General features: G+C 37.8%; 5 protein-coding genes, 1 long non-coding RNA gene and 1 pseudogene across 8 annotated transcripts; 1 reads left to right on the top strand and 6 right to left on the bottom strand.

The window, feature by feature from the left end:
- Window positions 1-143: 143 nt before the first annotated feature.
- On the bottom strand, window positions 144-2,010 carry LOC138126088 (retinol dehydrogenase 12-like). 2 transcript variants are annotated; one of them, XM_069041761.1, is made up of 5 exons: window positions 1,855-2,010; window positions 1,237-1,353; window positions 856-1,185; window positions 502-806; window positions 144-454 (listed from the first exon to the last, which is right to left on the bottom strand). In XM_069041761.1, exons 1-5 carry the CDS (start codon window positions 1,880-1,882, stop codon window positions 275-277), a joined length of 960 nt encoding a protein of 319 aa, XP_068897862.1. In that variant the 5' UTR covers window positions 1,883-2,010; the 3' UTR covers window positions 144-274. The 2 variants fall into 2 exon arrangements, with proteins under 2 accessions (XP_068897862.1, XP_068897860.1); XM_069041759.1 differs by having other exon boundaries at window positions 1,237-1,359; window positions 1,855-2,001.
- A 3,024-nt stretch (window positions 2,011-5,034) lies between these two features.
- Window positions 5,035-6,248, bottom strand: LOC138126090 (retinol dehydrogenase 11-like). Its single transcript, XM_069041764.1, has 4 exons — window positions 6,049-6,248; window positions 5,672-6,001; window positions 5,332-5,621; window positions 5,035-5,280 (listed from the first exon to the last, which is right to left on the bottom strand). The coding sequence occupies exons 1-4, from the start codon at window positions 6,188-6,190 to the stop codon at window positions 5,086-5,088; spliced, it is 957 nt and encodes a 318-aa protein (XP_068897865.1). The 5' UTR covers window positions 6,191-6,248; the 3' UTR covers window positions 5,035-5,085.
- A 251-nt stretch (window positions 6,249-6,499) lies between these two features.
- On the bottom strand, window positions 6,500-8,370 carry LOC138126089 (retinol dehydrogenase 12-like). Of its 2 annotated transcripts, none has more exons than XM_069041762.1 (5): window positions 8,232-8,370; window positions 7,620-7,742; window positions 7,240-7,569; window positions 6,886-7,190; window positions 6,500-6,838 (listed from the first exon to the last, which is right to left on the bottom strand). In XM_069041762.1, the coding sequence occupies exons 1-5, from the start codon at window positions 8,257-8,259 to the stop codon at window positions 6,659-6,661; spliced, it is 966 nt and encodes a 321-aa protein (XP_068897863.1). In that variant the 5' UTR covers window positions 8,260-8,370; the 3' UTR covers window positions 6,500-6,658. The 2 variants fall into 2 exon arrangements, with proteins under 2 accessions (XP_068897863.1, XP_068897864.1); XM_069041763.1 differs by having other exon boundaries at window positions 6,516-6,838; window positions 7,620-7,736; window positions 8,232-8,364.
- A 2,408-nt stretch (window positions 8,371-10,778) lies between these two features.
- Window positions 10,779-11,986, bottom strand: LOC138125926 (retinol dehydrogenase 11-like). Its single transcript, XM_069041491.1, has 4 exons — window positions 11,786-11,986; window positions 11,409-11,738; window positions 11,069-11,358; window positions 10,779-11,017 (listed from the first exon to the last, which is right to left on the bottom strand). The coding sequence occupies exons 1-4, from the start codon at window positions 11,925-11,927 to the stop codon at window positions 10,823-10,825; spliced, it is 957 nt and encodes a 318-aa protein (XP_068897592.1). The 5' UTR covers window positions 11,928-11,986; the 3' UTR covers window positions 10,779-10,822.
- Window positions 11,987-13,345: 1,359 nt separating this feature from the next.
- On the bottom strand, window positions 13,346-19,068 carry LOC138125927 (retinol dehydrogenase 11-like). The gene is made up of 5 exons (XM_069041492.1): window positions 19,049-19,068; window positions 14,363-14,510; window positions 13,986-14,315; window positions 13,641-13,930; window positions 13,346-13,589 (listed from the first exon to the last, which is right to left on the bottom strand). Exons 2-5 carry the CDS (start codon window positions 14,502-14,504, stop codon window positions 13,395-13,397), a joined length of 957 nt encoding a protein of 318 aa, XP_068897593.1. The 5' UTR covers window positions 14,505-14,510; window positions 19,049-19,068; the 3' UTR covers window positions 13,346-13,394.
- On the top strand, window positions 16,144-16,749 carry LOC138125928 (uncharacterized). The gene is made up of 2 exons (XR_011157558.1): window positions 16,144-16,361; window positions 16,460-16,749. It is a non-coding gene; the product is annotated as an uncharacterized lncRNA (long non-coding RNA).
- A 286-nt stretch (window positions 19,069-19,354) lies between the features above and the next one.
- On the bottom strand, window positions 19,355-20,648 carry LOC138125925 (retinol dehydrogenase 11-like; annotated as a pseudogene).
- Window positions 20,649-27,100: the final 6,452 nt, after the last annotated feature.

Raw genomic sequence — 27,100 nt, forward strand, 5'->3', positions numbered from 1 at the left:
CTATTTTTAAACGATAATTTCCCTGAATTCGCATTTTGTGCAATGGTCCAGTGTTTTTGTTCCAATCCGGTAGATTGGAATTTTGAAGATCTCTTGAAGATATAGTTTGGAACGAGACCGGTTGCATAAAATAAAACGCTTAATATTTTGACCAGAATGTATTCATCAATTACAATTTTTTTACAATTCAAATGTTTACCGCACCTTGATATTATCTTGTTATTGCGACTAGTCTCACCAGTAAAACTAGTTTCCAGATTCCCTCCATTTTCTCCTAATTAGTCAAATTCACAACTTCCTCACTGTCCCTCCACAACTGCTCGCCGAGTCCCGGAACCGTCGCCCTCTTGTAATCGTTGACTCTTCGGCACTCCACAAAATAGTGTCCACTGAACTTCTCTATGTTCTTCTCGACCGCACAATAAATGGTAGTCTGGGCACCTTCTTCGGGCGTCTGCAACCCCCTCACAGACTTAGCCCCTTTAATTCTGACAAACTTACCTTAAAAAATAAATTCATCCATCTCTTGAAGAGCGACGTCATAAAACTCCCAATCAACCCTTTCGCATTTCTAAAAATGTCGGTTTTGACAGCGCCGGGGTGCAAAGAGTAAACCGTAACTCCGCTCCCCTCCAATCGCTTCGCAAGTTCTTTGGTAAACAAGATGATGGCCAGTTTGGAGTGCGCGTAAACGTCGAGGTTTCCGTTGTACTTGTGCAACTTGTCTACACTGAAAGAGGTCCCGACTTGGGCTAGGATGGAAGATGTGTTGATGATGCGGCTGGGTTGGGACTTCTTCAGCAAGTCTGAAACGAGACTCTTGCGGCACACCGATCGGATGGACGATCTACTCACCCAAGAGCAGATTGGTCAGGAGAAAGAGGGAAAAGTAGTTGACCTGCATCGCCATTAAGAGTCCATCTTTAGTTTTCTCGTCATCGACAATTGCCATTCCTGCGTTGTTTACTAAAACGTCCAAGCGATCCTCCGTTTTGTTGATCTCTTGGGCGAAAGCTCGGACCGACTCGAAGGAAGACATGTCGACGATTTTCAAAAATACGTTGGGATTATCTGTCTTTTTTATAATTTCTTCACGTGCCGCCTCACCTTTTTTGTAGTCTCGACAAGCTAAAATCACTCGAGCGCCTCTTTTTGCGAAGTCTAGAGCCGTGTAGAAACCTATGCCTGGGACAATTACGCTCAATGATCTGTCAAAAGTCGAATCAGACAGTTTACCTATGTTGGATCCTGTAACTATGACAGTTTTTCCCAACAAGCATGTGGGGCTCCTGGCCCATTTTGTTGTCAATTTGATGTAGATCTTGACACATCCGATGACGATTAAGGCGACAGCTACAACTTTGATTTAGAGAAAATTGTTTTAGAAATACAAAATGATCAAGAAGGACTGTTGGTCAAGTCAAAATTTTCTCTTTTTCTAATTTTTTGGCTTGCCCAAGAATAAAAAGAAGCAAAAAAAACTATAATTAATTTTCAAAATGCTCCTATTCTCTTGCTTTTCGGAATATATTTTCTTTTTGACTTTGGGGCACATTCGTACTGTTTAAAAAATTGTTAAAATCGTGGAAACTTTTTTATGGGGATGTACTCGTATTGTACGCAATCGCTTATAACAAGCTGAATTGCCATTTCATTAGTTTGGAAAAATTTATATATTATTTGTCAACATTAATAAAGTTTTACTTAAAAGACCTTTCAGTAAATAATTTTACAGTTGAAAACAATTAAATTAACCAAATTCAGTGTTACCCATTCAAACAGTTCTTCTTGATAATTTTGTACTTAGTCGTTTCTTAACTTTGAGCTAATTCGACACAACTATGAAGAACTCACCACAGATGGGAAAAATATAAAAATACATGTTTGTACACTAGCACACAATTTCTCGCCTATTCAGTAACACTGCCTTTAATTAACAAACTTCTGTATTTAACTTTTAAAATATTATTTTAAATGAGTGCATAATCATCCATGGCCAATTAACCTTGAGTATTTATTACAAAAATAATGATAACCCGTGTTGTTGATTGGGCCATGCTAAGAGATAGAGTCGGAGTGGCCAAGAAGCACGTGCAGGATGAAGAAGGCTTTCCACGTGCGACTCCGACAGATGTTTGCGATTATGTGATCCACATGTGCGCGTCGTGATAACCCAGAATCTAATATTGTTTTCGGATAAAGAGAATCCGTTTTGATTTGGAATTATTCAATTTCAGATTGTGTTTAGCGAACAAATCTGAATGCATTTCTTTCGTTTCATTTGGTGTCTTCTTTAATGTGTACAGCAAAGTGGCAAAATCTCCCCAATAGTGATCTCATTTTCTATGTTTTCAATTGTTTAATATAGAGGAAAATGGTGGGAGCCAAGACAGAACCTTGTAAAACGCCGTAATTTACTAGAAAATAATCAAAACTCGTACCGTGTAAAGTAACCAATTTTGTATGTAAGTTGTAGGAGATAAAAATTACATTACATTTTGTGTCAAATGATAAACGATGACAGACTTGTACAATTGGTTGCAAAAAAAATGGGAACTGTTAGAATAAAATTGACACATTTTTACAATTTTTTCATAGTGTGAAACCTTCTTACGAAAAATAGGTTAGAATTATGGTCAAAATTCAATGACATTTAAAAAATTATTTGATAGGTATTGTCAAGTAGACATTTAATTGACAAATGAAACAAAGGAAAATTCTCTTTTCCCATTTTTTTTTGCAACCAACTGTAGATATCATTAAAAGGCCTCCGAAGTAACCACTTTTGTCAAAGGCATTAGTAATTTTGTACAAGAGCTGTAGATGTACAGTCGCGAGCAATAAATTTTGGTCGTCAAGGTCATTCTTTGACGCAATCAAAAATGCTCCATTGTAAAACAGTCGTAAATATCATAACCTATCATCATGTTGTATGACATTAATTGTCATTTTTTTCTCAATTTTTTGACACTTTGTTGACGTGGGCATAATCAGGCAGGGACATTTTTAAAATTTTTGACAATCTAACCAAATTTTGAAATGACATTGACGACCAAAATTTGTAAAGATTATTTGTTTCGTAAGTATTGTACAAGTTGAGGTAGGAGTTCCTTTTCGATGATTTTGCTCTCACTTTAAGCTTGAAAAACACTCTTTCGCTTCCTTTACTAACTCAAAACACCTTATGAATACTTTCAAAAATGGTAAACAATGAAAACTGCAAAGTGACAAATACAGACTGTCAAATCCAGAAGAAGCGGCAATTCTATAATTCACAGCTAACCAGGATATAAGAAACATTTTTGTAATTTGCTTCCATTTTGATTCTCCAATAGACATATTAACGAACGCGACGTCATCATCTGCGATGTCATTATAGCCATTAATTCAGGGAACATTTTACGAAAATTTTTAGGTTGGCAAAGCTTGATGCGGAATTATCTTGTCATGCATGTCAATTTAAATTAGAAAATGTGTCAAGAACAGGAAGTGTCCGGTGGAAAAATTTTACCGTATTTTTTAGCAATTTCAGGTATTTTAAGGGACGTACTGTCGCGAGCAAAAAATTCTGGTCGTCAATGTCATTTCAAAATTTGGTTAGATTGTCACAAATTAAAAAAAATCCCTGCCTGATTATGCCCACGTCAACAAACTGGCAAAAAATTAATTAATCATTGTCAATTAATGTCATACAACATGATGATAGGTTATGATATTTAAGACCGTTTTACAATAGAGCATTTTCCATTGCGTCAAAGCATGATTTTGACGACCAGTTTTTTTTGCTCGCGACAGTACATGCAAGATTATCTTGATTATCTTCCATATTCGTGTTTTGGGTTAAAATTAAGACATTACCAACTGCCACAAAAATCCCTAAATGACTAAAGTAACCATTTTATTTAAAAAGGGCAAATTACAAAAAATAGTGTAAAAAACTCGTTTCATAAGACCTTGAAACACTCATTCTTTAAAATAACTCGTTTCTTAAACTTGAATTCGTGCTTCAAGACTGATCTTATGAAACTTGTTTTTTAATAATACTTTTCTTGGAGTTTATTTGATAAGAGAACTTTTATAAAAAGAATTAAGTCAGTTAGCAATCTTCTGAACCGTAAACTTTGTACATTAAACCAAACCGGTATAATTCATCAATGTATAATTTCTAATTAATCAGTAATCAGATGTTAATGTTTTATAATGGAGGCACGTGACATCGCATCGAACAATGTTGAGTACATTGAAACACAGAAATTAAACTATGAACTAATTATGCGAGTGTGAAAAATCTAACAGTTTCTATTGTTTTAAATATTTATTACATATTTGCGTCGCAAGTAGAAACTTGATGAAGCTTGGACGACACGAGGTGTCAATGATATTAAACATTTGTCGGAGAAGGTAAAAAACGTAATGCTAATTTCAAACATGTTAATTGTTCCTTCAAGTATCAATTATTGGATACTGTAAATATTCAATCACACAGGATTCAGCCTATTGACGGTCGGTCAAAGAAGAAAAAGATTCGCGTAACAGATACAGGTATTTCACAAGTGATAATGAGCCCGCCGAAATAGAAAACGCAACCCACAATACATTTGCGAAATTAACGTGACTATTTTAGGCTGCGAATGTACTGTGGGTTGTTTTTTCAATTCCTAGACTCCATATGGAAGGTCCCTGTGTGGAGCATCTTTATTTTTTATAATTTAGTTATTGTGAGCTTCTTGTTAAATTTTTTTAATTGCTATTTTATATTTTTTCGTAGTTCCTTAACTTGTTACGCTAAAACTATATTTTTTGTTTGTTTTTAAAGCTCAGAAAGAAAATTGAGTTGTCCCCTCGTCACTCTTAAATCATCATTAAACCAATTTTGACTGTATGGGTTTAAATTATTTAATTTCATCTTACAGCCAGTAAGAAGAAAGAAATATGGCATCTACATACAAATTATAAAAACCTAATTTAGTAACTGGACATGTAACTTCTCTTTTAATGGAAATAGTGCAAAAACAGTGTTGAAGCAAATACCTGTAACTCTGAAATGTTTCTTCTATTAAAGAAGATTTGCTTTATAAGTAACAGTTAAAATTGAATTTCGTCATGTTTAAGCCCAACAATCTGCTGAGACTTTTGCCACAGCTTCTGCGGAAGGTCGGATGGTGTAGTTGTGGCGTAGGGTTCCACCCTTCGACAGTCAGAGAAGTGTTCTCCGTCAAACTTCTCGATTCCTTTCGCCACAGAACAATAAATCGTGGTCTGGGCGCCTTCTTCGCTCGTCTAAAAACAAATCAAACAAAATCGGTTTCACGTTCAAACTGTTCAACTCACTTTGGCGAACAACCGAACAACAGCAAGAACAATCTTCAAGAATCCTCTAGCGTTGTTGAAGATGTCAGTTTCGACAACCCCCGGATGCAGCGAGTAGGTCGTAACTCCGGTACCTCTCAACTTCTTGGCCAACTCTTTGGTGAAGAAGATGTTGCACAGTTTCGAATTTGCATAATTTGCCCTATCAGAAACATGCGTGTCGAAGGTGTCGATGTCGAACTTGAAGGCGCGTTTAGCAGCCATCGACGACACGTTGACGATGCGACTGGGGGTGGATTTCTTCAGCAAACCTGAGATTGTATTGTCTTGTATTAACACTCGACGAACCAGTCAGACCCACCTATGAGCAAATTGGTCAAAAGGAAGCTTGAGAAGTGGTTGACTTGCATCAACAGAGGCAGTCCATCGCTGCTCTTCTTGTCCCCCATCCCTATCATCCCGGCGTTGTTGACCAAAACATCCAAACGATCTTCCGTCTCGTTGATCTCTTTGGCGAAAGCTCGCACCGACTCGAACGACGCCATGTCCACCAGCTTCACCACCACATTTTCGTTCCCCGTTTCTCTAATTATCTTCTTCCTCGCGTCGTCGGCTCGCTTTTGGTTGCGACACGCCAAAATCACTCTGGCGCCTCTCTTGGCGAAGTCGAGGGCCGTCTCGAATCCTATTCCTGAAGACGCAAACGTGCACCAATGAACAATTAGATTCTGGGTCTACCTGTGTTGGCTCCGGTGACGATGGTGGTCTTGCCCACCAGGCAGGTCTGGCTCTTGCACCATCCCACGGTCACCCTTGTGTAGATTTTTAAGGCCAGGAAGACCCCCAAGATGAGGGAAACAATTGTGGTGCACCAGTCCATGATCGGAGTGAAATTACGATTACGTAAATTTTGCCAATGGAGTTGTTGGCGATAGGTAATGATAAACAGAAATTGCAGATAACGCTTATCTTATCTTTGATGTAACAGTTGTTGCTTTGCATTTCTTTCCGATGAATACACAGTGTTGACGAAGCAGTTAATCAACGTTGTTTGGGAATAGTATTTGGTACAATTTATCGCATGGGGGTTGTCATTAAAAAAAATATTGATAATCTTTGGACACAAAATAAAGAATTTTGCTTTAAAATCGTCTCGTAATGGTTGAATAAAATAAAACGCTTAATATTTTATCCAGAATTTATTTATCAATGACAACTTTTTTACAATTCAAATCTTTACCTCACAATTATTAGCCTAAAAGAATTTTTACAACCTTGACATTACGAGTATCTTCTTATTGCGACCACCCACCAATAAAACTAGTTTCCAGGTTCCCTCCATTTTCTCCTAGTGTGTCAAATTCACAACTTCCTCACTCTCCCTCCACAACTTCTCGCCGAGTCCCGGAACCGTCGCCCTCTTGTAATCGTTGACTCTTCGGCACTCCTCAAAATGGTGTCCGCTGAACTTCTCTATGTTCTTCTCGACCGCACAATAAATGGTAGTCTGGGCACCTTCTTCGGACGTCTGCAACCCCCTCACAGAACTCTCCCCTTTAATTCTAGGAAACTCACCTTAAAAAAGAAATTCATCAATCTCTTGAAGAGCGCCGTTATAAAACTCCCCGCCCATCCTTCCGCGTTTCTAAAAATGTCGGTTTTGACAGCGCCGGGGTGCAAAGAGTAGACCGTAACTCCGCTCCCCTCCAATCGCTTCGCAAGTTCTTTGGTGAACAAGATGATGGCCACTTTGGAATGCGCGTAAACCTCGATGTTTCCGTTGTACTTGTGCAACTTGTCTAAACTGAAAGAGGTCCAGATTCGGGCTAGGAGGGAAGATGTGTTGACGATGCGGCTCGGTTGGGACTTCTTCAGCAGATCTGAAACGAGACTCTTGCGACATACCGACCGGAAGGACGATCTACTCACCCAAGAGGAGATTGGTGAGGAGAAAGAGAGAAAAGTAGTTGACCTGCATCGCCAGTAAGTGTCCATCTTTAGTCTTCTTGTCATTGACAAGTGCCGCTGCCGCGTTGTTTACCAAAACGTCCAAGCGATCCTCCGTTTTGTTGATCTCTTGGGCGAAAGCTCGGACCGACTCGAAAGAAGACAGGTCGACGATTTTCAAAAATACGTTGGGATTATCTGTCCTTTTTATAATTTCTTCACGTGCCGCCTCTCCTTTTTTGTAGTCTCGACAAGCTAAAATCACTCGAGCGCCTCTTTTTGCGAAGTCTAGAGCCGTGTAGAAACCTATGCCTGGGACAAGAACGCTCATGATCTGTCAAAAGTCGAATCAGACAGTTTACCGGTGTTTGATCCTGTAACTATGACAGTTTTTCCCAACAAGCATGTGGGGCTCCTGGCCCATTTTGTTGTCAATTTGATGTAGATCTTGACACACCCGATGACGATTAAGGCGACAGCTACAACTTTGAATTAGAGAAAATTGTTTTTAGGAATACAAAATGATCAAGTAGGTCTGTTTGTCAAGTCAAAATATTCTCTTTTTCTAATTTTTTGGCTTGCTCAAGAATAAAAAGAAGCAAAAAAACTATAATTCATTTTCAATATGCTCCTGTTTTCTTGCTTTTCGGAATATATTTTCTTTTTAACTTTGGGGCACACTCGTACTGATTAAAAAATTGTTAAAATCGTGGAAATTTTTTATGGGGATGTACTCGTATTGTACGCAATCGCTTATAACAAGCTGAATTGCCATTTCATTAGTTTGAAAAAATGTACATATCATTTGTCAACATTAATACAATTTTAGAGACCCTTCAGTAAATAATTTTACAGTTATAAACAATTAAATTAATCAAATTCAATGTTACCCATTCAAACAGTTCTTCTTGATAATTTTGTACTTAGTCGTTTCTTAACTTTGAGCTAATTCGACACAACTATGAAGAACTCACCACAGATGGGAAAAATATAAAAATACATGTTTGTACACTAGCACACAATTTCTCGCCTATTCAGGAAAAATATAAAAATACATGTCTGTCCACCAGGACACAATTTTTTGACAACGACGACGACGTACTGTCATCAACTTGCCTTTTAAACTACTACTATCACTTACTACGACCCTCCACCACCCGGCGGCACGGCAATTTTGCCGGAGTACATACACTATTACGGATAATACTATCAAGTAATAGTGCAGTGCTTATCAACATAATTACCGCTACCGGCGTCTCGCCTCCACATTTTGACTTTTTTGTGTTTTATGTTCTCTGTCAATGTTTAATGGATACATAATTTTTTATGTCCAATCGAGTGTCCAATTAACCTTGACTTGTTGAAAAATAAAATCTTGTATGCACCACGGCGTCACCGAATGATTACGCCCATCGTAAAATTTTTTCGGGTCAAAAGAAGCGCATTGAAAAGAGGAATACAGCGGTGTAAAATTCAATGTCATACATACGAGTATTATGTTTAATAAGGGGGCTATGGCCGTTTAAATGTCTTTTCGGGGTGCAAATTCGATAGAAGGTTTTTTGCCACAAAAACCCAATTTACACAAGAACTCGTCAAATAAACTTGTATTACAATTCTCAATTTTCGTTCTCGTATTCATTCGGCGCTTCGAAACGACGCAAAGAAGAATATTTATAAAAAGAACTCCAACAAGAAAATGTTTTCCTATGCGTGTCGCAAGAAACCAGTCTAAATGTAGTTGCAAATTAAGTTAAGGGTATTGTTTTCAGAGATAAAGAAGATGTTTTGGTTTAGAATTATTTAATATCAGGTTGTGTTTAGCGAATCAATCTGGAAGTGCTTCTTTCCTTTCTTTTAATGTGTTTGTTAGATTTGACAGCGTACAGCAAAATCTCTCCATTAGTAGCGATCACATTTTCAAAGTGGTTATAATACAAGAGGCAAATAGTAGAGGTCAAGACAGAACCTTGTGGAACGCCGTAATTTATTTGAAAATAATCAGAACTTTTACCGTGTAAACCAATTAAATTGTAAGAGATAGAATTTACATTTAATTTTGTGTCAGATGATAACCAAGCAGAAACCTTGGATATATCACTACAATGTCTCCGAGGTAACCACTTTTGTCAAAGGCATTATTAGTAATTTTGAGGAAAGTTTGTGCAAGCGCTCTAGATGTATACAAGGTGATTTAATAGGAATAATGAGCCCGACGGAATAGAAAATGCAACCCGCAATTCTTCAGGAGAAAAACCCGGACATTTACCGCTTCGATGTCCGGCTTTTGTTGCAATGTATTGTGGGTTGCATTTTCTATTCCGTCGGGCTCATTATTCCTCGTAAATCACCCTGTATATATTTTTTTGAAACCGATTTGCAAAAATGTGTAGAGATTATTTACTTCTTAAGTATTGTACAAGTTGTGGTGGGAGTCACTTTTCGATGATTGTGCTCTCACTTTAAGCTTGAAAAAGACTCTTTTGCTTCCTTTACTAACTCAAAACACCTGAATAATACTTTCAAAAATGGTAAACAATGAAAACTGCAAAGTGACAAGTGCAAGCAAATCCTGAAGAGGTGGCAAAACAAATGTTTATGTGTGCCGCAAGTTGATGAAGGATGGACCACACGAGATACTTATTAAACATTTGTCGGAGAAAGTAAAAAACATAGTGCTAATTTCAAACAAATGATTTATTTTTCTTTGGAGTAGGTATCAATTATTAGGTACTGTGAATATTCAATCACAATTGGACTCGGTCTATCGACGCTCGGTCAAAGAACACAATGAAAAAGTTTTGCGTAACAGATATCTACAGGTTATTTTACAAGTGATAATGAGCCCGACGGAATAGAAAACGCAACCCACAATACACGCTTGCGAAGTTAACGTGGCTATGTATAAGTACTGTGGATTGTATTTCCAATTCATCGATTCCAGATGGAGAGTCCCCCGTGTGGAGCATCTTTACTTTTTGTAATTGATTTATTGTGAGCTTCTTACATCCTTTAATTCCTATCTTATATTTTCATTGCATGGGTTTAAATTATTTAATTTCGCTCTACTTCCAGTAAGAAGAAAGAATAATTGCCACCTACAAATGACCAACGTCATCGGGCGCAGTTCGCGTCTCGGTTTTGTGGTGGGCCTCTCTGCACTTTCATTGGCCGGCCCATGAGCGGGCTCCTTTCCTCCCACCTTTCGTATACATAGGTGACGCCCACTTTCATTCACGCTCCAAACGTGTTCGTTTCGTCCACTCCACGCCCCTCCTTCTACAAAAAAGACTGCGGCCCCGTAAAGGTGAGCTGGACAAAAAAGAGGATGCTCTTCTTCGAGACTACCTGCATTTCGAGAGACGGGACCCAACCAGAGTAACACCGGCCTCGAAGATGGATTCGACAGTTCGGCCGCTCCAGAGAGCAGAGTAGCAAGTTTCTTCGAAAAATTAGTAACCGGACGTATTACTTTTCTTTTAATGGAAACAGTGCAAAAACAGTATTAAAGCAAATAGCTGTAACTCTGAAATGTCATTTTTATTAAAGAAGACTTGTTTTACAGTTAAAATTGAATTTCGTCATGTTTAAGCCCAACGATCTGCTCAGACTTTTGCCACAGCTTCTGCGGAAGGTCGGATGGTGTAGTTGTGGAATAGGGTTCCACCCTTCGACAGTCAGAGAAGTGTTCTCCGTCAAACTTCTCGATTCCTTTCGCCACAGAACAATAAATCGTGGTCTGGGCGCCTTCTTCGCTCGTCTAAAAACAAATCAAACAAAATCGGTTTCGCGTAAAAACTGTTCAACTCACTTTAGCGAACAACCGAAAAACAACAAAAACAATTGTCATGAGTCCTCGAGCGCTGTTGAAGATGTCAGTCTTGACAAGCCCCGGATGGAGCGAGTAGGTCGTTACTCCTGTCCCTCTCAATTTCTTGGCCAACTCTTTGGTGAAAAAGATGTTGCACAGTTTCGAATTTGCATAATTTGCCCTATCAGAAACATGCGTGTCGAGCGTGTCGACGTCGAAATTGGAGGCCTGTCGAGCGGCGACCGATGACACGTTGACGACGCGACTGGGCGTCGACTTCTTCAGCAAACCTGAGATTGTATTGTCTTGTATTAAGCCACTCCGAACGAGTCTGACCCACCTAGGAGCAAGTTGGTCAAAAGGAAGCTCGAGAAGTGGTTGACTTGCATCACCAGAGGAACACCATCGCTGCTCTTCTTGTCCCCCGTCCCCATCATCCCGGCGTTGTTGACCAAAACATCCAAACGATCTTCCGTCTCTTTGATTTCTTTGGCGAAAGCTCGCACCGACTCGAACGACGCCATGTCCACCAGCTTCACCACCACATCTTCGTTCCCCGTTTCTCTAATTATCTTCTTCCTCGCGTCGTCGGCTCGCTTTTGGTCGCGACACGCCAAAATCACTCTGGCGCCTCTCTTGGCGAAGTCGAGGGCCGTCTCGAATCCTATTCCTGAAGACGCAAACTTGCACCAATGAACGACTAGATTCTGGGTCTACCTGTGTTGGCTCCGGTGACGATGGTGGTCTTGCCCACCAGGCAGGTCTGGCTCTTGCACCATCCCACGGTCACCCTTGTGTAGATTTTTAAGGCCAGGAAGGCCCCCAAGATGAGGGAAACAATTGTGGTGCACCAGTCCATGATCAGAGTGAAATTACAATTACGCAAATTTTTTCAATGGAGTTGTTAGTGAGAGGCGATGACAAACAGAAATTCCAGATAACGCTTATCTTATCTTTGATGTAACAGTTGATGCTTTACATTTCTTTCTGATGAGTACGCAGTGTTGATGAAACAGTTAATCAATGTTGTTTTGGGAATACTATTGTATACAATTTAACCTTGTTCTCAATTGGGTCATATTTACAAGAGATGTTCGCATCTCACGATAATATTTAAATAAGAGCATTTCTTTAGTACACATATTATCGATTCTTCCTTTTTTTCCTCCCTTACAATTTACTATACGCATATAACGAGGAGCTCAGAGCTGCTCTGAGCACGCTCTTGGAGTACAGCCAGGAGTCAGGTACCAGACAGGGCATTTGATTTGGACAAAGGTGGAGTCCAACGTCCAACACATCCGAAGGGGTGAGGGTGTGGGTGAAGGGGATGACATCGAACTGGTCGATGGAGACGTCCAAAGACATTTGTCCTCGGAGAGTCTCTCGGAGTTGTCAAGAAGCACGTACAGGTTGACACCTTCGTGAAGAAGACTATCCGCGTACAGATCTGAAGGTCCAACAGACGGCCAAGAACAAAATGGTGGCCGAGAACATACTTGCTGTCCCAGTCTGTCTTACTCACTCGGCACGTTGAAATGATGCAAACGATATTTATAGAAATAACTTCAGCAAGAAAATGGTTTTCCAATGTGCGTGCCGTAATAAACCAGAGAAAAAGAATATGTTTTGGTTTAGAATTATTTAATATCAGATTGTGTACAGACCAAAGTGACAAGTGTAAACTGTCAAATTTCAAATGTAAAGGGTATTTTATGAGAAAATGTTTATCGCCATTTAAAAGTTCTGTTGCTCTGTCATCTGTCAAAAGTGATTAAAATTGCATGTTACTCCTGTCAGATTTCAATAATTGTGCTTTTAATAACTGTACCTATTATAAATAAATAATTACCTAAGGTTAAAGTTTGCATTCTGGATTTAATCTTGCCAAAAATAACACGATCTAATTTTTAATATCTGATAAATTTCCCAATTTTCACTTAAACATTTTTGCTTTGATAATTTTACAAGTTGAATTTGCGCATTTTTATTCCGGTTAAGCCCGAGAGCTTTAGCTCGTAAAATTGAAAAATTTAACCTATAAAAAAATTAGGTCTTGTTATTTCGATGAGCTCGGCGGAATTGAAAATGCAACCCACAATACACTTGAGTACAAATACGAGTCTATCGTGGGTTGCATTTGAACTCGGTGATTAACGTTGCAAAATCACCATCTGGAGGTCTATACACCACAAGAACCATGATAAGCAATCAATTCAGATTCGATTTCACAAAATTCTAAGCATATTGTTCTTAACTGTTAATTTTATAATGTCATTTCTATTAAAGAAAATTTATTATTTATTTATTTATAAAAATACAACAATTAAAATTGAATTTCGTCATGTTTAAGCCCAACGATCTGCTGAGACTTTTGCCACAGCTTCTGCGGAAGGTCGGATGGTGTAGTTGTGGCGTAGGGTTCCACCCTTCGACAGTCAGAGAAGTGTTCTCCGTCAAACTTCTCGATTCCTTTTGCCACAGAACAATAAATAGTGGTCTGGGCGCCTTCTTCGCTAGTCTAAAAACAAATCAAACAAAATCAGTTTCGCGTAAAAACTGTTCAACTCACTTTGGCGAACAACCGAAAAACAAAATAAACAATCGTCTTGAGTCCTCTAGCGTTGTTGAAGATGTCAGTCTGGACAACCCCCGGATGCAGCGAGTAGGTCGTAGCTCCGGTACCTCTCAACTTCTTGGCCAACTCTTTGGTGAAGAAGATGTTGCACAGTTTTGAATTTGCATAATTTGTGCTATCAGAAATGTGCTTGTCGAACGTGTTGATGTCGAATTTGGAGGCGTATTGAGCGGCCATTGACGACACGTTGACGATGCGACTGGGGGTCGATTTCTTCAGCAAACCTGAGACACTCTTCTGTTAACACTCGCCGAACGAGTCAGACATGTTCAGACCCACCTATGAGCAAGTTGGTCAAAAGGAAACTCGAGAAGTGGTTGACTTGCATCAACAGAGGCAGTCCATCGCTGCTCTTCTTGTCCCCCGTCCCTAGCATCCCGGCGTTGTTGACCAAAACATCCAAACGATCTTCCGTCTCGTTGATCTCTTTGGCGAAAGCTCGCACCGACTCAAACGACGCCATATCCACCAGCTTCACCACCACATTTTCGTTCCCCGTTTCTCTAATTATCTTCTTCCTCGCGTCGTCGGCTCGCTTTTGGTCGCGACACGCCAAAATCACTCTGGCGCCTCTCTTGGCGAAGTCGAGGGCCGTCTCGAATCCTATTCCTGAAGACGCAAACTTGCACCAATGAACGACTAGATTCTGGGTCTACCTGTGTTGGCTCCGGTGACGATGGTGGTCTTGCCCACCAGGCAGGTCTGGCTCTTGCACCATCCTATGGTCAGTCTTAGGTAGATTTTGAAGGCAAGGAGGGCCCCCAAGATGAGGGAAACAATTGTCGTGCACCAGTCCATTACGCACTATTACGCACGTGTCGCCAATGGTCAATGGAGTTGTTAGTGAGGGGCGATGACAAACAGAAATTGGAGATAAGGTCTATCTAATCTTTGATGAGTACATAGAGGAAAGAGTTAATCAACGTTGTTTGGGAATACTATTTGCTACATTAATTTATCTCATGACACATTGTCTATAATTTGACCTTGTTCTCAATTGGGCCATATTTACAAGAGATATTAAACATCTCATGATAATATTTTTTTGTGTGTCAACGGCGCTTTCGAATTCGACTGACTCGTGCTTACGCCCGTCACACTCGCGGCAAGCTAAAATCTCGGGAGTCGAGTTTAGCGGAGCGAGCGAAAAACAATCAACTGTGCGTCACTTGTCAATTTTAAATTTTCATTGTACGTTGTGTTGTGACCTGACTGACCTCAGTGCAGAGCTGCAGGAGTAACTGTATATACAGGATATTTCAGGAGTGATAATGAGCCTGACGTAATTTAAAATGCAACCCACACTATATTTCCGAAAAAAGCTGGCTACTGAAATTTTCGGAAATTCGAAAATGTATTGTGGGTTGCATTTATTATTCCGTCAGGCTCATTATCACTCGTGAAATACCCTGTATAGTTTTATATATGTAATACATATGTAGAATTTAATAGATACGTAATTCTCAATTATATGGCTTCACTAATTCATCTATTGGAAACATTTGTGTAGACTACGTCCACTGATAGAATGCATTTTTTTAAATATCCTTAGATAACAAAATCCCCAAACCATAACATTAAAATATTAAGAAAGTATCATAGATTGTGTTGGTAATATCTTGAAGTATTCGCGCCACTGATTCTCATTGGTTGTTATGAAACCCACGCGAAAAATAAATTATATGACATTTCAGATTTGAAATTGTCAGTTCTGTCAAGTGGTTTAAGCATTTAGATTTGCGATTTTTCATTTTTAGAGCTTTATTTTGCGATTCTCTGGTTTTAAAGTTATTCATTTTAATCGTGTTGCTGTTTTGATCTGTTCCGTTGCGATTTTTTGTTGATTTTTTTAAATTTGTGAAGTGAGTGCGTGCCTCAAGAATCTACCATTATGAACACATCGAAAATGATACAGAGGTAATTTTTGTTCATGCATTAAATAGGAGTACATATTAAATAATCTCTTGCTTGTGTTTAGCCATTTCCAAAAAAAACTGGATATTTTAATTTCAATCCCCAGCTTTTTCAGAAATTTGAAAATGTATTGTGGGTTGCATTTTTTATTCCGTCGGGCACATTATCATTCGTAAAATACCCTGTATTAATAAAACCTAATATATTACTCCTACTGCACTGAAGTTTTCTTTCGGCTTTCCTAAGTGCAAACATGCAGAATAATAATAAAACATCACGTGTAAACCTGCTCTTTCCATTTTTTAACATTTATGTCAAGCAATCTATGAGTGGACAGAGTTTAGCAAAATGTGAAGAAGAAAATGGACAAACTATCATAATACAGGGCATTGGTATTGCCATGAAAACTTGTGTTGTGTTCAATATCATCGTCAAGAAAATAAAACTTAAACATCCAAACCTAACCTCACAAATTTTGCCAGAGTGTATCTCTAAAAGCGGACGTATTTGCAGTTTCTATACGCGCTATTAGTGCGCGTCATCGCCGCCATTTTTGTTGAGGTTGGTAATGGTCCGGATGCAAACAAACCATAGCATCCATAAGAAAAGCATTGGTGAAATTTTGTATATTTTATTACAGTTGAAATATAGAAATATAAGACTTCTGATTTGTTGAGAGATAAACTTTAGTGTGATTAGTGTGCGATCCAACAGATTTTATGTGAACAAAACTTCGTAAAGGTAAGATTATGAGCATTTAAAATTTTAACCTAACCTCAAAGTGCATAAATGCTTGCATAAATGTAAGTGCAACAAAAATAAAATTTACTATTTTCTAGTTCTACCACAATGTGAAACTACCTACCAACATTTCCTCGGTGATATGATTACTCAAGATTTACATTTTTTTCTTTTTTTAGTGTGTGGGCACCAAATTGTTGGCTTGGACTCAAGGGGGTGCGACCGGGACTCGGAACGAATGAGGTCGAGTAAGGGGACCGCACGCAACGAAGAAAACAAAGGAAACACTCTTACCCTGACTGCGGAAGAAGTTGAGCATTTTCGTAATGAGCTTTTGCTTAAAAATATTGTTTAACTTTTATTAGTTTAATAAATTTGTTACAACTTCTTGTGTGGAGGTATTAAGTTTTATTCAAATAATTAACAAAATTGTAACCACAATAACGTGAGGGAGACATGCATTTTTTTTTTTATTTCCAGTGGATAAGAAGCATTTCATGCGTCAGTTGAGATTGACGACTTTTCCAAAAAAATATTCATTTTTATTAACAGCATTGCCATATTCCTCTGAGAATAAAATATCTTCAATAACAGTGCCTTTAATCAACCAAGGGTCCACATCTTCATGAAACTCCATTTTTTTTTACATGGCCACTCATGTGTTGTATTATGTATAGGCATTTTCCCCTCTTACTAATTATCTGTTATCATCTTTAAATGATGTGGCAATGGCATTAAATTCAATAACATGTTTCGAAGCCATTCTCTTCAACTTTAACAGCTCTACAAAATAAACAACAACATTAGACATTTATTTATACTCCATTTATGGCTGTTTCCAACAACGGATGTTCCTTATTTTTAAACCAAGCTTAAAAACAATTGTTACGATTTCAATAATTATAACCAAGGTTTTAAGCTCTTATTTATTTTAAACTACGGAGGTGTAAACGGCTATTAATTAATTAACAATTCCATTTCGAGATATTATGGAAATACTAGAGAATAAACATTGTTATTATATGATGGTTACACCCACCTTTGCGGTTAGAATACGACTTTTTTTAGTTTCACAGCTTTACTCGTGCAAAAACTTTTACCAAAACACCCTAAGTGACCACGAAATGCTAATTTAAGTCATTGGCAATCTTATTTTGGCGTATTTAGGTTGTAATAAAATAAACAAAAATGACACAATGCTTTTTAAATGGCTGTAAAATTGTGTTTGCATCCAAGCGAATTCAAGGCCAACAAAAATGGCGGCGATGACGTTTTCACTAATAGCGCGTATTGAAATTCGAGGACAATATTTTTTTTTGCAATCGTACTGTAATGCACACTTTACTTTAATAATTTTCCACCTGGAAAGTTCCATTTTACCAGACTAGTCCGCTGGGTGTGGTTTTACCGGACTAGTCCTGTAGAACAACAAATTGAACTTGGAGTTTTAGATTTATTTATGATATACATTAAGTGTACGATTATATGCCGTTATAAATAAACATTTAGGTATTACATTATTTTCAACATTAATTACATGAGTCGCTTCTTCTAGGTGAACGAGTTTCCCGCTTCCGGACGTGTTCTCTTCCTGGTTCTGTATTTTTGTCGCGATGTAAATTTTATTCTGAATGGAATTTTCCGCCACACAAGGTTGATGGTTTTCAAGTTTTACTTTTTGCTCCGATGTACACTAGCACTACTTCTTCAGTTATCTGTTTCACTTTTTTCCTGTTACACCATGCTTCAAATTTCCGGAAAACTTTTTCATACCTTTCCCGCGACACAGAAGGTGCAAATTGTCACAACACACTCTAGCGGCCTCTTTAGGTAATGTTATTTTCACAGTCAAAATTACTATCATCACTCATTTTCAATCCGAAATTCACGAAAAATTGCAAACACGAACGTTGTTTTTGCTAATTGAAAAATGTTTGTTGACTGGTTGCTAAGGTAACACAGGGGCAATTATGGGGCAATATTATTACTTCAAAGTCACCGCAGTTTTAAAACGATACATTCTTTAGATAGAGATATTTTCATATTTGATGGCGGAAACAAAAGACTGAGAAATGTCACAAATTTGTATTGTCAGTGTCAAATTTCTCAAAGACGTTCGTGATTTCGATAGAAATGCAGCAAATTGGCAATAAGAAAATTATTCATCGTCGAACTAGAGAAATAATTTGTAATACGTTTGATTATATGAGAATAACTTTTCCTTTAGAACCACTGACAAACATTGGCTTCCTTAGAATTTATTTTTTCAGTCTATTTAGCGAAAATTTAAATTTACCTAGACATTCCTTTTTACGGCGTTTATGAGAAATTTGACACTGATAATACAATTTTGTGACATTTCTCAGTCTTTTGTTTCCGCCACCAAATATGAAAATACCTCAAGTGAAAAATTCACGATTGCAAAAAAGATGTTGTACGCACCACGTCCGGAAAGTGCTTTTACTGGCCTCGTAAGAGAGATTCTCAAAGGAAGAGATTGATTTGGTCGAAAGACAATTATTAATAATGGAGCTTAATTTATCTGCAGCTAAATGTCTACAAGCTTTTGGTAATCTTCTAATATGTAGTTGGTAACTGAAGTTTTAAATTAATAAACAATTTTGTGATTGAATCGGTTGAAGAAAAACTAGAAAAAGTTGATGCGTTATTATCGATATGATACTTACGAGTATCTACGTGAATTTTCAATCTGTTACACAGTCAAGGACTTTGTAAACCAGTCCTAGACTGTGTAACAACTTTTATAGGATATAGAGACATCAGTTGTTTTTGTCCTTTACAATCATTTGCTTTTTTAGGCGTCTACTCTTTGGAAACAAAATACAGTGTTTTTCTTTTGGTTTTCCTCTTTTGTCAATTGTTTTCACTATTTCTCAAAACTATTTCCTATCTCTATTAAATGCGAAAGTGACGTAAATATGAAATAGTTTTGAGAAATATTGAAATACAATTGCATAAAATAAAACGCTTAATATTTTGACCAGAATGTATTCATCAATTACAATTTTTTTGCAATTCAAATGTTTACCGCACCTTGATATTATCTTGTTATTGCGACCAGTCTCACCAATAAAACTAGTTTCCAGATTCCCTCCATTTTCTCCTAATTAGTCAAATTCACAACTTCTTCACTCTCCCTCCACAACTGCTCGCCGAGTCCCGGAACCGTCGCCCTCTTGTAATCGTTGACTCTTCGACAATCCAGAAAATGGTGTCCGCTGAACTTCTCTATGTTCTTCTCGACCGCACAATAAATGGTAGTCTGGGCACCTTCTTCGGACGTCTGCAACCCCCTTCACAGACCTTTCTCCTTTAATTCTGACAAACTTACCTTAAAAAAGAAATTCATCCACCTCTTGAAGAGCGCCGTCATAAAACTCCCCGCCCACCCTTCCGCGTCTCTAAAAATGTTGGTTTTGACAGCGCCGGGGTGCACAGAGTAGACCGTAACTCCGCTCCCCTCCAATCGCTTCGCAAGTTCTTTGGTGAACAAAATGATGGCCAGTTTGGAGTGCGTGTAAAGGTCAAAGTTTCCGTTGTACCTACTTGTGCAACTTGTCTACCCTGAAAGCGGTCCCGTATTCGGCTAGGAGGGAAGATGTGTTGATGATGCGGCTCGGTTGGGACTTCTTCAGCAGATCTGAAACGAGACTCTTGCGACACACCCATCGGATGGACGATCTACTCACCCAAGAGCAGATTGGTGAGGAGGAAGAGAGAAAAGTAGTTGACCTGCATCCCCAGTAAGAGTCCATCTTTAGTTTTCTCGTCATAAAGAAATGCCGCTGCCGCGTTGTTTACTAAAACGTCCAACCGATCCTCCGTTTTGTTGATTTCTTGGGCGAAAGCTCGGACCGACTCAAAAGAAGACATGTCAACGATTTTCACAAATACATTAGGATTATCTGTCATTTTTATGATATCTCGACGTGCGGCTTCAGCTTTTTTGTAGTTTCGACAAGCTAAAATCACTCGAGCGCCTCTTTTAGCGAAGTCGAGGGCAGTCTGGAATCCTATTCCTGAAGACACATACCACCAAAATTGGGTGCTGCTAAACAAATAAAAGATGTGATGCACTACCTGTGTTAGCTCCAGTGATGATCGCAGTTTTGCCCACCATGCACTGTTGGCTCCGGCACCATCCTGTTATGAGTTTTAAGTAAAGCTTGGCGACAATTGCACTTATTAAAATAAAAACTAAAGACAGAACTGTATACGATGTCATTTTACTTCAGAATCTTACAAAACATTGATTTTATGAAATGCTTCAGAAACCGGTATTTTATATAGGCTCGTTTTATTTTCATCAAATGACCTTAAACAAATGGAAATGCAGTGGAAAGGTTTCGAGGTAATTTATAAAAAAAACTTTTAATAATTAATATTGGCAAGAAAAGGAATTTGTTATTAATAAAAATGCGAAATAAAGTTGTGGTGTGGTGGCTGATAAAAAAATGTTTGATGTAACAAACAAAGTGGTGAGAATTTCGTATCTCATCAAATAATTTTTTTGCACGATCTGTATATAATGAATAACGACTAATGAGCAATTTTACTCCCTGATTGTATGGAGTAAACCGGGTCTGTTTTCCTCTTGGGCAAAAAACCATAGCCAACTCAAACTTTTCGTCATCTTTTTTCCCCTTGAGCAAAAAACCATAGCCAATTCAACCTTTTATGATACTGTCGCGAGCAAAAAATTCTGGTCGTTAATGTCATTTCAAAATTTGGTTAGATAGTCACAAATTAAAAAATTTCCCTGCCTGATTCTTCCCATGTCAACAAAGTGTCAAAAAAATGAGAAAAAAATTACAACTAATGTCATACAGCATGATGTGTATAGTAAATTCAAAAAACTCCTGGACTGTCAAAATTAAATTTTAAATAAAATGTTTGTTTTGATTGTACTTGAATATAAAAATTTTTCGCTAGAGTGTACCGACATCAAAATCTAGTTACAAAACATATTTAGGTTATGTTTTCATTTTTAATCATTGAACTAAAAAAGGTTTTGAATCATTCATTGCTTCGAACACTTGAAGTACAGCAACTAAATGAATGAGAACAATTTAATAAAGTTTATAGAAAACACGCGACAAACTGAAAACAGGTAACAAATTAAACAACAACCAAAATCATCCAAAATAAATTAATCTGTTTAATTTATTCAGAAGAAAATTATTTAACACTTGATTAACACTTATCTCTCCAAAATTTTGATTTGTGAATCACAAGAGCGAACACCAATTCTTAGTTATAGCAATACTGGAGCGGCTTTGGCACAAATTTGTAATTTCTTCTCGTTATTATCACTTTTTTGTTTGTTCCTCATAATAATTTCTTATGGCCCTCTTCTCTCGCGCCAATAGAACCACCATAGTTCTTTTGAACTTTCCATTTTAACCCTTTTACAAAATACTCTTAAATAATTTTGCAATTTATTTGACAATGTCAATTTAAACAAATGACTAGTTTGAAAAATTAAAAAATCATAGATAACAACTGGGCAATATGAAAATAACTAGTGATTTATCCAACCTAACAACTGCAATTTTGATTTTGACAGTCCAGATGTTTATTGAATGGACTTTAGTCTATTTTTTAATCAAAGAACCACGACCTGTTGACTTGATTTAGGTTTGTAAATATAAAACTTTACTAAATTTAGGGAATTTAATGATATCTATTGGCTATACCAGCCAACGTCTGTCATTTTTAATGATACGATCCAGTGTTACTAACTTAAACAGTGCTTCTTGATCACCCGTATTATACGAGTATAATTATATTTAAATTTTTTGTCGCCGATTCGAACGAAATTGCGGTGAGTTATTGTATAGGATGAGTTGAATTCTTGGATAAGGAAAGTTCCGTTCATAGACCCCATTTGTTGGTGTGGGAGCCAAAAATAGGCAAAAATTTGAGTTTTTTGGTTTTTTGTGAATTTCTCTTAAACGAAAAAAGCGAGGTAAAATTTTTTCGGCTCAAAAGAAGCGCATTGAAAAGAGGAATCCAGCGGTGTAGAATTCATTGTTATAGTATGTTTAATAAGGGAGCTATGGCCGTTTAAATGTTTTTTTGGGGTGCAAATTCGATAGAAGGGGGGAGTACGTGGTTTTTCGAAAAAAATTTTTGGCGCCGATTCGAACGAAATTGCGGTTAGTTATTGTTTAGGATGAGTTGAATTCAGGCATAAGGAAAGTTCCGTTCATAGACCCCATTTGTTGGTGTGGGAGCCAAAAATAGGCAAAAATTTGAGTTTTTTGGTTTTTTGTGAATTTCTCTTAAACGAAAAAAGCGAGGTAAAATTTTTTCGGCTCAAAAGAAGCGCATTGAAAAGAGGAATCCAGCGGTGTAGAATTCATTGTTATAGTATGTTTAATAAGGGAGCTATGGCCGTTTAAATGTTTTTTCGGGGTGCAAATTCGATAGAAGGGGGGAGTACGTGGTTTTTCGAAAAAAATTTTTGGCGCCGATTCGAACGAAATTGCGGTTAGTTATTGTTTAGGATGAGTTGAATTCAGGCATAAGGAAAGTTCCGTTCATAGACCCCATTTGTTGGTGTGGGAGCCAAAAATAGGCAAAAATTTGAGTTTTTTGGTTTTTTGTGAATTTCTCTTAAACGAAAAAAGCGAGGTAAAATTTTTTCGGCTCAAAAGAAGCGCATTGAAAAGAGGAATCCAGCGGTGTAGAATTCATTGTTATAGTATGTTTAATAAGGGAGCTATGGCCGTTTAAATGTTTTTTTGGGGTGCAAATTCGATAGAAGGGGGGAGTACGTGGTTTTTCGAAAAAAATTTTTGGCGCCGATTCGAACGAAATTGCGGTTAGTTATTGTTTAGGATGAGTTGAATTCAGGCATAAGGAAAGTTCCGTTCATAGACCCCATTTGTTGGTGTGGGAGCCAAAAATAGGCAAAAATTTGAGTTTTTTGGTTTTTTGTGAATTTCTCTTAAACGAAAAAAGCGAGGTAAAATTTTTTCGGCTCAAAAGAAGCGCATTGAAAAGAGGAATCCAGCGGTGTAGAATTCATTGTTATAGTATGTTTAATAAGGGAGCTATGGCCGTTTAAATGTTTTTTCGGGGTGCAAATTCGATAGAAGGGGGGAGTACGTGGTTTTTCGAAAAAAATTTTTGGCGCCGATTCGAACGAAATTGCGGTTAGTTATTGTTTAGGAAGAGTTGAATTCAGGCATAAGGAAAGTTCCGTTCATAGACCCCATTTGTTGGTGTGGGAGCCAAAAATAGGCAAAAATTTGAGTTTTTTGGTTTTTTGTGAATTTCTCTTAAACGAAAAAAGCGAGGTAAAATTTTTTCGGCTCAAAAGAAGCGCATTGAAAAGAGGAATCCAGCGGTGTAGAATTCATTGTTATAGTATGTTTAATAAGGGAGCTATGGCCGTTTAAATGTTTTTTCGGGGTGCAAATTCGATAGAAGGGGGGAGTACGTGGTTTTTCGAAAAAAAATTTTGGCGCCGATTCGAACGAAATTGCGGTTAGTTATTGTTTAGGATGAGTTGAATTCAGGCATAAGGAAAGTTCCGTTCATAGACCCCATTTGTTGGTGTGGGAGCCAAAAATAGGCAAAAATTTGAGTTTTTTGGTTTTTTGTGAATTTCTCTTAAACGAAAAAAGCGAGGTAAAATTTTTTCGGCTCAAAAGAAGCGCATTGAAAAGAGGAATCCAGCGGTGTAGAATTCATTGTTATAATATGTTTAATAAGGGAGCTATGGCCGTTTAAATGTTTTTTCGGGGTGCAAATTCGATAGAAGGGGGGAGTACGTGGTTTTTCGAAAAAAATTTTTGGCGCCGATTCGAACGAAATTGCGGTTAGTTATTGTTTAGGATGAGTTGAATTCAGGCATAAGGAAAGTTCCGTTCATAGACCCCATTTGTTGGTGTGGGAGCCAAAAATAGGCAAAAATTTGAGTTTTTTGGTTTTTTGTGAATTTCTCTTAAACGAAAAAAGCGAGGTAAAATTTTTTCGGCTCAAAAGAAGCGCATTGAAAAGAGGAATCCAGCGGTGTAGAATTCATTGTTATAGTATGTTTAATAAGGGAGCTATGGCCGTTTAAATGTTTTTTCGGGGTGCAAATTCGATAGAAGGGGGGAGTACGTGGTTTTTCGAAAAAAAATTTTGGCGCCGATTCGAACGAAATTGCGGTTAGTTATTGTTTAGGATGAGTTGAATTCAGGCATAAGGAAAGTTCCGTTCATAGACCCCATTTGTTGGTGTGGGAGCCAAAAATAGGCAAAAATTTGAGTTTTTTGGTTTTTTGTGAATTTCTCTTAAACGAAAAAAGCGAGGTAAAATTTTTTCGGCTCAAAAGAAGCGCATTGAAAAGAGGAATCCAGCGGTGTAGAATTCATTGTTATAGTATGTTTAATAAGGGAGCTATGGCCGTTTAAATGTTTTTTCGGGGTGCAAATTCGATAGAAGGGGGGAGTACGTGGTTTTTCGAAAAAAATTTTTGGCGCCGATTCGAACGAAATTGCGGTTAGTTATTGTTTAGGAAGAGTTGAATTCAGGCATAAGGAAAGTTCCGTTCATAGACCCCATTTGTTGGTGTGGGAGCCAAAAATAGGCAAAAATTTGAGTTTTTTGGTTTTTTGTGAATTTCTCTTAAACGAAAAAAGCGAGGTAAAATTTTTTCGGCTCAAAAGAAGCGCATTGAAAAGAGGAATCCAGCGGTGTAGAATTCATTGTTATAGTATGTTTAATAAGGGAGCTATGGCCGTTTAAATGTTTTTTCGGGGTGCAAATTCGATAGAAGGGGGGAGTACGTGGTTTTTCGAAAAAAATTTTTGGCGCCGATTCGAACGAAATTGCGGTTAGTTATTGTTTAGGATGAGTTGAATTCAGGCATAAGGAAAGTTCCGTTCATAGACCCCATTTGTTGGTGTGGGAGCCAAAAATAGGCAAAAATTTGAGTTTTTTGGTTTTTTGTGAATTTCTCTTAAACGAAAAAAGCGAGGTAAAATTTTTTCGGCTCAAAAGAAGCGCATTGAAAAGAGGAATCCAGCGGTGTAGAATTCATTGTTATAATATGTTTAATAAGGGAGCTATGGCCGTTTAAATGTTTTTTCGGGGTGCAAATTCGATAGAAGGGGGGAGTACGTGGTTTTTCGAAAAAAATTTTTGGCGCCGATTTGAACGAAATTGCGGTTAGTTATTGTTTAGGATGAGTTGAATTCAGGCATAAGGAAAGTTCCGTTCATAGACCCCATTTGTTGGTGTGGGAGCCAAAAATAGGCAAAAATTTGAGTTTTTTGGTTTTTTGTGAATTTCTCTTAAACGAAAAAAGCGAGGTAAAATTTTTTCGGCTCAAAAGAAGCGCATTGAAAAGAGGAATCCAGCGGTGTAGAATTCATTGTTATAGTATGTTTAATAAGGGAGCTATGGCCGTTTAAATGTTTTTTCGGGGTGCAAATTCGATAGAAGGGGGGAGTACGTGGTTTTTCGAAAAAAAAATTTGGCGCCGATTCGAACGAAATTGCGGTTAGTTATTGTTTAGGAAGAGTTGAATTCAGGCATAAGGAAAGTTCCGTTCATAGACCCCATTTGTTGGTGTGGGAGCCAAAAATAGGCAAAAATTTGAGTTTTTTGGTTTTTTGTGAATTTCTCTTAAACGAAAAAAGCGAGGTAAAATTTTTTCGGCTCAAAAGAAGCGCATTGAAAAGAGGAATCCAGCGGTGTAGAATTCATTGTTATAGTATGTTTAATAAGGGAGCTATGGCCGTTTAAATGTTTTTTCGGGGTGCAAATTCGATAGAAGGGGGGAGTACGTGGTTTTTCGAAAAAAATTTTTGGCGCCGATTCGAACGAAATTGCGGTTAGTTATTGTTTAGGATGAGTTGAATTCAGGCATAAGGAAAGTTCCGTTCATAGACCCCATTTGTTGGTGTGGGAGCCAAAAATAGGCAAAAATTTGAGTTTTTTGGTTTTTTGTGAATTTCTCTTAAACGAAAAAAGCGAGGTAAAATTTTTTCGGCTCAAAAGAAGCGCATTGAAAAGAGGAATCCAGCGGTGTAGAATTCATTGTTATAGTATGTTTAATAAGGGAGCTATGGCCGTTTAAATGTTTTTTCGGGGTGCAAATTCGATAGAAGGGGGGAGTACGTGGTTTTTCGAAAAAAATTTTTGGCGCCGATTCGAACGAAATTGCGGTTAGTTATTGTTTAGGAAGAGTTGAATTCAGGCATAAGGAAAGTTCCGTTCATAGACCCCATTTGTTGGTGTGGGAGCCAAAAATAGGCAAAAATTTGAGTTTTTTGGTTTTTTGTGAATTTCTCTTAAACGAAAAAAGCGAGGTAAAATTTTTTCGGCTCAAAAGAAGCGCATTGAAAAGAGGAATCCAGCGGTGTAGAATTCATTGTTATAGTATGTTTAATAAGGGAGCTATGGCCGTTTAAATGTTTTTTCGGGGTGCAAATTCGATTGAAGGGAGGAGTACGTGGTTTTTCGAAAAAAAATTTTGGCGCCGATTCGAACGAAATTGCGGTTAGTTATTGTTTAGGATGAGTTGAATTCAGGCATAAGGAAAGTTCCGTTCATAGACCCCATTTGTTGGTGTGGGAGCCAAAAATAGGCAAAAATTTGAGTTTTTTGGTTTTTTGTGAATTTCTCTTAAACGAAAAAAGCGAGGTAAAATTTTTTCGGCTCAAAAGAAGCGCATTGAAAAGAGGAATCCAGCGGTGTAGAATTCATTGTTATAGTAT

Source organism: Tenebrio molitor, chromosome 3, assembly GCF_963966145.1.
Source record: "Tenebrio molitor chromosome 3, icTenMoli1.1, whole genome shotgun sequence".
Taxonomy (NCBI): Eukaryota; Metazoa; Arthropoda; class Insecta; order Coleoptera; family Tenebrionidae; genus Tenebrio; species Tenebrio molitor.

Excerpts from the sequence above, each read along its gene's own strand:
- LOC138126089 (XM_069041762.1), bottom strand. The coding sequence starts at position 8,259 with ATGTATTTTTATATTTTTCCCATCTGTG. Across the intron at positions 7,570-7,619 it reads AGTTACAGGATCAAACACCG|GCATAGGTTTCTACACGGCT; the intron begins GTAAACTGTCTG and ends TTCTTGTCCCAG. Across the intron at positions 7,191-7,239 it reads CCTCACCAATCTCCTCTTGG|ATCTGCTGAAGAAGTCCCAA; the intron begins GTGAGTAGATCG and ends GTCTCGTTTCAG.
- LOC138125927 (XM_069041492.1), bottom strand. The coding sequence starts at position 14,504 with ATGGACTGGTGCACGACAATTGTTTCCCTCATCTTGGGGGCCCTCCTT. Across the intron at positions 13,931-13,985 it reads TTTGACCAACTTGCTCATAG|GTTTGCTGAAGAAATCGACC; the intron begins GTGGGTCTGAAC and ends AGAGTGTCTCAG. Across the intron at positions 13,590-13,640 it reads TTTTTCGGTTGTTCGCCAAA|ACTAGCGAAGAAGGCGCCCA; the intron begins GTGAGTTGAACA and ends ATTTGTTTTTAG.
- LOC138126088 (XM_069041759.1), bottom strand. The coding sequence starts at position 1,882 with ATGTATTTTTATATTTTTCCCATCTGTG. Across the intron at positions 1,186-1,236 it reads AGTTACAGGATCCAACATAG|GCATAGGTTTCTACACGGCT; the intron begins GTAAACTGTCTG and ends TAATTGTCCCAG. Across the intron at positions 455-501 it reads GGATGAATTTATTTTTTAAG|ACGCCCGAAGAAGGTGCCCA; the intron begins GTAAGTTTGTCA and ends AGGGGGTTGCAG.
- LOC138125926 (XM_069041491.1), bottom strand. The coding sequence starts at position 11,927 with ATGGACTGGTGCACCACAATTGTTTCCCTCATCTTGGGGGCCTTCCTG. Across the intron at positions 11,359-11,408 it reads TTTGACCAACTTGCTCCTAG|GTTTGCTGAAGAAGTCGACG; the intron begins GTGGGTCAGACT and ends ATACAATCTCAG. Across the intron at positions 11,018-11,068 it reads TTTTTCGGTTGTTCGCTAAA|ACGAGCGAAGAAGGCGCCCA; the intron begins GTGAGTTGAACA and ends ATTTGTTTTTAG.
- LOC138126090 (XM_069041764.1), bottom strand. The coding sequence starts at position 6,190 with ATGGACTGGTGCACCACAATTGTTTCCCTCATCTTGGGGGTCTTCCTG. Across the intron at positions 5,622-5,671 it reads TTTGACCAATTTGCTCATAG|GTTTGCTGAAGAAATCCACC; the intron begins GTGGGTCTGACT and ends ATACAATCTCAG. Across the intron at positions 5,281-5,331 it reads TTGTTCGGTTGTTCGCCAAA|ACGAGCGAAGAAGGCGCCCA; the intron begins GTGAGTTGAACA and ends ATTTGTTTTTAG.